The sequence below is a fragment of the Pieris brassicae genome, chromosome 2 (assembly GCF_905147105.1).
Source record: "Pieris brassicae chromosome 2, ilPieBrab1.1, whole genome shotgun sequence".
Classification (NCBI taxonomy): Eukaryota; Metazoa; Arthropoda; class Insecta; order Lepidoptera; family Pieridae; genus Pieris; species Pieris brassicae.
The window spans coordinates 10,212,738-10,221,701 of NC_059666.1; the positions used below are offsets into that span (position 1 = coordinate 10,212,738).

The 8,964-nt window shown below is 33.0% G+C and overlaps 1 protein-coding gene across 1 annotated transcript; it reads right to left on the minus strand.

Annotated features, from left to right (window-relative positions):
• Nucleotides 1–2,918: 2,918 nt before the first annotated feature.
• LOC123720339 (glyoxalase domain-containing protein 4) lies at nucleotides 2,919–8,045 on the minus strand. Its single transcript, XM_045676901.1, has 5 exons — nucleotides 7,645–8,045; nucleotides 7,413–7,462; nucleotides 7,013–7,278; nucleotides 6,193–6,348; nucleotides 2,919–4,405 (listed from the first exon to the last, which is right to left on the minus strand). The coding sequence occupies exons 1-5, from the start codon at nucleotides 7,732–7,734 to the stop codon at nucleotides 4,113–4,115; spliced, it is 855 nt and encodes a 284-aa protein (XP_045532857.1). The 5' UTR covers nucleotides 7,735–8,045; the 3' UTR covers nucleotides 2,919–4,112.
• Between the last annotated feature and the right edge of the window lie 919 nt (nucleotides 8,046–8,964).

The window sequence follows — 8,964 nt, forward strand, 5'->3', positions numbered from 1 at the left end:
CTGGATCCTTCAATGATGAATCAAAAAAAGTAAATGCTATACGGTATGCGGTATATATTTAGTGCGCACGCGACAGCGGTTAAAATTTAACTCCCGTGCGCCATTACGCCGGGACACCACCTACTATCTCCGGTTCGTGTGTCAATGTCAAATCGAAAATTGTCATCCTTCTTTGATTGGCACCGATTTAGCGCGAACAGGTTTTTACAATACTTTGTATTCATTGATTTTATAATTACATGTGTAGACCATGTACTTAGAATAAAACTACTATAATAAAATAAAATAGGTGAATGGTGTTATCAAAAACAATGCGGTAAATAACTAAATTATTTTGTAAATACACGGTAATCATATATTTCGTTTAAGGTAATTATCATCTTTTCAACTACCCCCTTTTACCTACCTACCAACTTTTCCCTACTAAGAAAATAACGTCCGCGTCTTGAGGTGTGTAAGTCGATTCTGGTTAACTTTTATACCTCCCAGTTGCGGCTTACGAAAATTTGTTGAAGCATCATTATGAACAGCTTGGGTGAGAGGAGACCCCCTTATCCGGACCTCGCAGCTCTAACTTATTGCCAAACACTGATTGCCAAAAACTAGCGGGAAGTGACACAAGACAAAAGTATTTCAATTCGGACGCTATTACGGACATTTTATGGCGCAGATCCAGCGAAGTGACTGTATAGGAATTATAGTAGATTTATTTGTACACTAGGGGGCAAACGGGCAGGAGGCTTTCTTATGTTAAGTGATACCATGGACACTCAATACCAGAGAGCTTACAAGTGCGTTGCCGGCTGCTTACGAATTGGTACGCTCTTTTTTTGAAGGACCCTTAATCGTTCGGAAATACTTCAGTGGGTAGTTGGTACCATATAGTAGTGGTGCCCGGCAAAAAGTGGCGACGTCGACGTGTGAAAATGATGAAGCTCACTCAGCTCAGCAACTTGCCTTTTATGGTTCCTGTCTTCAGTCGGCATTGGGCTCCTGGAACCTCGAGTACAACAGGTGAAGTGTAAACCTATTACATCACTTCACGCCGATTTTCTGTGAGACAATGGCGGGCAGTACGCCTATTTGGCTGAAGTCCGAATGCAACAGCATGTCACTTCCTGTAGGAACAGGTTTGACTGATTGCGCTAGTGGGCGATAGTGTCGTCACGCCCCGTTGTATTTTTACAAGGCGCTTCAATCCTTTTGGCAGCTTTTACCTTTTTTAATTTAATTTTACTATTACCGAAGTGTATAAACGATAAATAACAATCAATAAATCAATATTACTCATTATGTAGTTACGCTGTAGATATGTAAAACTCAAAACACAATCCAAAAGAATATCCTCGTTTTTAAGACTATTATTCCAAATCGCTAAAAAGTTTAGTTTGTAAACTAGCTTAGGTCTAGATAATTTGAAGCGTTTTGCATCCAATTCATCACGCGATACAGCAATTTTGCATAACAAAACTATTTTTAACTTAACTGTATCTCAACCTACTTTAAAGTTGTAGGTTATTTTTGATAAAGAGCTTTCGTGTTGGTAACTCCGGCAGGCAGGCAGGAGGGTGGCATATGTAGAACGAGAGTATTTTCTTTCTATGCTAATTTTACTGTGATTAATTCCAACAACGTATTGTGGTGATTTCTTTGGTAATTGAAATGTTTTCCTTCAGACAAGTAACAAATATGGTTGTAGATTTATTAACAGTGTTAAAGTACAACAATTTTGTAGGTTTTTTATTTAAAAAATATATTTTTTACTCACGAAGAGTCACATTTCATGCGTAAAAATATAAAGGAAGGCATACATTTATTAATAAGTTATCTGGTATAACAAATTAGAGATTTTAATGTATAAAGAATAATATAAGAGTAACTCAAGGATTTTTATCTAATACAGAGAAGAAAAACTATATTTTTTTTAATAATATTAATAAGAATGAATAGCTACTTATGCGCAGGCGTTAAAAATTACATACTATTTATATTTAATCAGCTTTTCCTTTATACGTATTTATTATAAAAAATAGAATAAAAAAGCATAGCTATAGGGTTCGGAATATTAAAAACGTTTATAATTTTAAAATACAGTTATATTATGTATGTTATATTTAAGTCATATTTTTGTTATCAGAAGGGTTTCTTTAAGAGTTTTCTAAACATAACAATAGTAGCTTTAGGCATAAGTATGCAACTCAACTTGATTTCTACTATTAGACGTTCAACATGTGGTAGATTACAGGCCCAGAATCAAAATAAAATATTTGTTTAACTTCCTCTATAGTAAGCGTATATGAAGGGACGAGAAGACAAATGAAATAAAAATCATATTAACTATTAAGCGTTTCTTGTCACGCAACATACTTGCGTGTCTATTTAGGCGGTACTGATTTAGTAGCTTTTTGTTCACCTCAAAATATGATGTAGATACCGAACTTAGTAATAGGTGAAGAGTTTTCCATTTTTCATTACTAACTGCTATCTATATATTTACAAACGAACACTTCGTGGCTTACTAGTTAACGCATTTTAGAGATTCATTAACTGCGAAGCAATGCCATTAGACCGATAAACATAGAAGTCTGATTATGAACTTGCCATTAAATATATGTAAAAAAATAATTATATTTCTTAAATTAGATTAGTATTTATCTATTTTGATTTTACAATGTTCATTTAGTTTTGTTTGTTAGTCTGTATAAAGACACCACTTTTGTTTGTCTATGTGTGTGTCAGTCATTTTAAAAGTGTTTGTTACGAGTATATTTTGGATTGATTATAAAAGAGATAGGATAAGTGATTTTCAACTGAAATAACATACTGTAAATGTTGTTCCTTTAAATAAAAAATCTCTGTATTTACTATTAAGGAATTTACGAATTGGAATTTGTAAGAGGACAAATAAAACACTTATGAATGGGTAATTATTTATAAACATAAATGAACTTACACACATACAACAGTAAATAAATTCGATTAGTATAAATGAGCGTTTTAAATCTAATGGATTAACTTTTCACTCGATCTTTATTGATCCGTGTTTTTCGTAACAGTTTATTATTTAATAATGACTGTAATATGTGTATGTTAGTTTAACCTATGTAGTTCACTTCTCGATGTAAAATGGCAACAATTATATATAAATAATTTTTGATACTTGACATTTGACATGAGTCGACAACAATTTAGATGCTTCATGACAATTAACACCATTGACTATAATATTATGCTTAATATTAAAGGGCATAAGAAGTTGTAACAACTACACCATAACCAATTAAAATAGCTATGCTATATCATCACAAATATATAGATAAATAAGGTGTTATAAATATCTTCCAGATCTTCCCGGAAACATCTCCGTAGACTGTCAAAGTGCTGTCAAACCACAATTACTTAGTTGACGTTATTGCCATCAAATAATAATTATTTCTTTAAGTGAAATTAACGCGAGTTTACCACGATATTTCGAATACATTACAGACCACGGTAAGTTAAATTTTATAGGTAACGTTGGTGAAATAGAATTGCACGCCTGCGGTGTCAACCCTTAAAATCCTTATTTATCTATACAGTAAAACATTATTGCATTAACAATATCACTGATTAATGTGCATTGCACGTAATATTCAGACACAAACAAATAATACTGCATTTATACTAGGTAAGTCATATTTTCAATTCAAAATTCTCCTAAGATGTTGATGTAATGTATTGCAAGATATATTAAAAAAGTGCTTGTTAGCGATAACTAGGTTTCTTGTTATTAAGTGTTAAATAATAAAGTTAAAACGATATTATTCTCAGACAGTGAAAAACCAAATGGGGTCATTCTAAATCAACCAAGCATAGTGGACGATTTATGACAGCTGTCATGTTATAAACTCCAATGATTACAATTTCATTATTAACAATTATTAGATAACTGCTATAAAATGTATAGTTAGCTAGTTTAATATCCAAAAAAATAATTACAATAATCTATTTGTATGGGGACAACCAGTGTCGGTTATAATAATTAATTTATAAAATAAAAAATAAAATATAACTTCATATAGTAAGAAGTACTCTCTCTCTACGTACTCTAAGTACTTTTGAGCACTAGAACTCTACGCTCTAGATTTATCAGATTTAATGTACTTATCTAAGTCGGCGTCGCTGTTAGGATCAACTTGGGACAGCTGACGGAAGCTCTCATCATCGACGAAGCAAATCTCGTGATCATCAGGGTCCGCCAGGATAATGACCCTGACAGTGGCTTTCCCGGGGGTATCCAGGGAAATTAAGGGTGTTAAAATCTTGCCCTTGGCTTCTTGGATCTTTTGATCAATGATTGGCTGCTCCTCAAATGGGCAGGAGAACGCAATACGGCCGTATGCCTTCGCATGGTCCACTGGGATACCTGTATAATTGTTTCGTTTAGTTTGAGCATGTACAATTATACTGAGTCGGTGATCATGATGGTGAGGTGATGGAGAGTGACTAGCGGACTATACTCTGTATACTCCGGTTTCAAAAGTTAATCCTTAGCTCGAAATCGTTTAAATTGAAAAAGAAAAATTTCATAATATAATTAGGGTCCCAATTCGATCAGAACTCTAAAGTTGTGTGGTCGTAATCATCGTAGGTATCAAAATAGTCAAAATGTCTCAGTACTTAGTAACTAATAATAGTATTATCTCTGGTACAATTCCAAGTGCAATGGCTGATTGTTTATCTATGTCTGTCTCGACTGTCAATTTATTAGTGCTATATATGTTGTTATACATAATATATTTTAGTAGGACAGAATAATGATATTATTTTTTTAATGGAATTGAACATAACACATATATTTAGGTACCGAGCAAACCGTTTTATCACAAACCATAAACACAAAATAACATAATTTTTTTTCGTTGACATGACATTGACATTTTATAATTTGTGTGTCTAAACTTGCTAATAGACCCGAACATTTTACCTGTGTAACCAATAGTAACAGTAATTGACAAATGATCATGAAACATACATAAATCTCAAGATCAGACCTAAAAAGGTAGTAACGGCACTGATTTCTTTATAATACATCTAGTGCATCTATGTACTCAGCCGCAGGACAAGCAATAGATCTACCTAACACCTTATTAATAAACCTTATTAATAATATATAATATTGACTGATCATGCATACGCTTAAGAAGTTGTTTGATATACTAAATTTCTGCCGGAAGATTCAATAGTCATTCAAAATAAGCCTCACATCCATCTTATCTGACATACTAAACATTCAGTCAGTCGAATTTTCATATCATAGATATATCACGTGTTATACAAAATTTTTCCTTGTTCTGCTTGCAAATGAAATATTATTTTTATGTTGCCGATTCTTGATACCCTGGGACACCTTTATCTCTGATTCCTAACATATCGTCGATTTGATGATATGACAAACGCGTAGAGATTCATGCAACTACGTCCGCGTATGTTTTGTCTAGATTTACGATTTTTACATGCAGTGTTGTTCTAGGGGCTCCAGCGTGCGAATTCATCCCTGAGGTCGTAGGTTCGATCTCCGGCTGTGCACCAATGAACTTCTTTCTATGTGCGCATTTAACATCGAACGGTGAAGCAAAACATCGTGAGGAAACCAGCTTGCCTTAGACCCAAAAAGTCGACGGCGTGTGTCAGATACAGGGCTGATGACCTACTTGCCTATTAGATTGACAAATGACCATGAAACAGATACAGATATCTGATGCCAAGACCTAAAATATTGAACTTTAGGTTTTATTTTTTCTAAGTGGCGTTTGTGCTTTGGGTGAGATTATAAGCTAAACTAAAATCACAGAAGAATCGCAATATGATGTAAACCATTTAAAAAAATGTCCAGACAGACGCGACGGGCGCGATACAATAAATATAATGCCGAACTATGGCTAGTCATAACACTCATGCACACGTGATTACTATCAATAGGAAACATAGGATATTCTAATGATAACAAATCTTATCACATCTTTCTTGATCACTAGATCATAATGTGATGTTCTTGTTTATTGTAATAACATATAAATTATGACTTTATAAGCATTGCATTAGGGACAATTTTATTTAATTATCATTAAAAATATTTTTATGAAACCTGTCTAGATATAGAATTAAACAGAAAGACTAAAAGAGTTTAAAAATAAAAGAATCATAACTCACCAATATCAATCAATTCCAGTTTTGATTGATCATTGCTGAAACCTAGAGTAGCGGATTTATCTGTTTTTTCAAAAATCTTCAATGTCAGCAAAACATTCCAGTAAGCTATTGACTTTGCTAAATTTGAACTTGCTAGTGATACTTTGACAACAGGATCTGAAATGAGGAAAAATTGTTTGAAAAACATTCAAAGGAAAACAAAATTTGCAGTATTTCACAACATTACATTTAATGATAATAATTCAGTAGTACTATATATAGGACTTTATACAAAGTAGGTGATCAGCTTTTGGTGAATGACTCATGGTGTAGATTTTTGGGTTTTAAGAAATGACTTTCTCACAATATTTGGTTTCACCATAGAAGCAAGTGTTAATTGCACACTGAGGAATCCCAAGCCACAGCCATGGTTCGCACAACTTGAGCCAATACTTCTCCTAATTTTGATTAACACATTTTAATTAAGTGTATCTAAATGTTCAATATAAGTGAGATCATGAACATATGATGCATGTATGATACAAATAATATAAAAATTGACCAATTCATGTAATGTAAAGTGTAAAATCTCTTTAAAGACAAATTTGCGTGCCATTGTGTGAAGCAGAATATGTGAACTTAAAATTGTACGGCCTTGCACATTTGTGTACCATATTCTTGTAATAAATTATTATTATTACACAATGACAATATTACTACAACATATACTAATTTATTGTGCAATACATAGTAATAAGATATATTAAATGTTATATTTCCATTAGGAAGAATACTTAAGACTTTTCTGACATTCAAATGAGTAATATAGTCAATGACTCACCCTTGTCAACTGGCTGGGGCTTATCAATAATATAGAATTTGTAACCTCCGGGTGCTTCAAGATACTTTAACCCATTTTGTTCCTTTACTGGCCAGTTTGTGTCTGCTGCCCTCTTCAGGCTTTCACTGGACTGAATTGTAATACCAATGAAATCATTTCCCATTTCATAATGTGTAATACCATAGTTATATGTGAGTTCAACTACAAAGTGGTTATCTTCTGGACCATAACCCACCATAGTCTTACTCCATCTGTTGGCATATGGTCTGAAAGATTACAGATTATTAAAATTTATACCGTTAAGGATGGATGCACGTCCATTTAAAATCATAAAGCTTCACAATTTTAAAGTTAAATTCGATTTGCAGCCATTAAGAACAGTTATATTTTTAGGAATTACCCATTACATGCTGCTTCACATCCTTCAGAAAATTCTTCGTGTCGAAGAACCTGAAATAAAGTAATAGAAGTTACTAGAATTATTAAAATTCAGACTTCCATGGTCGGGACCGGTCATAAGACCTTGAAAATAATTACACTGCGATAAATGCAGGTGTAGTAAATTACAAGAAATTAATAATTGTAAACCAATGCAAACAAAATAATAAAAAGTACTCAATAAAATCTCATACCTTCATTCCCAGGACATCACGGTAAAATTTAGCAGTCAGTGTTCTATCGGCAACTTTGAAGACAAAATGTAATGCTCGTCCAGAAACCATTTTAATTATATGTATTTCTCACAAAACTTAAAGGAAAACACTAAACTCACTTACAACTTATATAATACACTATATCCAATTAATGAATAAACACAAATCGCAACTAAAATTTTACATACGTTTCAGAAACCTTTTACCCTAACGAAAGATGACAGACTGATTCTGAATCAGTGATTCATTAAAACTTACGACAGGAAAACGCGGACGATGTGACAGTTGTCATTTTGGTAATAATTGTAGACTACAAATTTTCCCGCTTGGAATAGTTTTTTTTTTTTATCTCGTCATTAATCAAGTTATCAAGTTAAAAGTTCAGCTTGACTGTTAAATATTCAGCTGTACCTACCCAAATTAAATAGGATCACTATCTGAGAATCTATTGATAAATCTACTTTGTGTTTATCATGACGAAGGCCATAGCATTCACAAAACAGACTTAATTTATGCACGCTAGCTGCACGTGACATTCGATATTTTATCATTTATTATGACATGTAGTAAAAGATTAGTTTATTAGATACAATATACATTTTTGTTTTCACTATTTGGGAAATTGACTCCAACCTACATATTGCTTCCCGAGGGCTTTTGACTATAATTAAACTTCTATAAAATCCCCAACAACCAAAAATAATTACTGAAAATCGAACACAGGGTTCCTGGTTTGGCACATGACGTAAGACGTATACGTTAACAACTTGCCTACATTGGTATTTCATGCTCAACTATAACTTCGCTTTACCAACCATTAACGCCAGCCTTAAACAACATTACATTACAAAGACCGATCAAGAGTATGTGTTGAAGTTAAAGTTTTTAATGCAGGCATTTTTTCTTTAAGAGGTTAAAATAATAATTCTAAAGGCTTACCTTACTGTGTGACATGTGACATCACATGTCCCTTGTAAGTAAGTATACTTGTCCCCTGAAATTTCCTTTAATGCTTTCCAATCTATTTGATTTATACGTAAATGCAAAGCGAGATTATTGACCATTCGCTTGGGTCCTCTTAATCACGAGGTGGTTAATATGTGTAATAATTTGCTGATAGCAAACATTGAGACGTTTTATGCTCAGTTCAATGTTTTATTGATTTGGCTGCTGCATTTATTTATTTTTAATTTTGACCTTAGTCCTACTCAGCCCATAGACGCTAGGTTTGTAGAGTATTTAACTTTTTATTTCTGCATTCTATGGATGTGTAATGGAGAGGATTATAAGGATACTTGA

What these genes read in the sequence shown, in the direction of transcription:
- LOC123720339 (XM_045676901.1), bottom strand. Translation starts at nt 7,734, where the DNA reads ATGGTTTCTGGACGAGCATTACATTTTGTCTTCAAAGTTGCCGATAGA. An exon ending in GTGATGTCCTGGGAATGAAG is followed by an intron (nt 7,463 to 7,644) that starts GTATGAGATTTT and finishes ACTTTATTTCAG; the next exon opens with GTTCTTCGACACGAAGAATT. An exon ending in GCCCCAGCCAGTTGACAAGG is followed by an intron (nt 6,349 to 7,012) that starts GTGAGTCATTGA and finishes TCCTCATTTCAG; the next exon opens with ATCCTGTTGTCAAAGTATCA.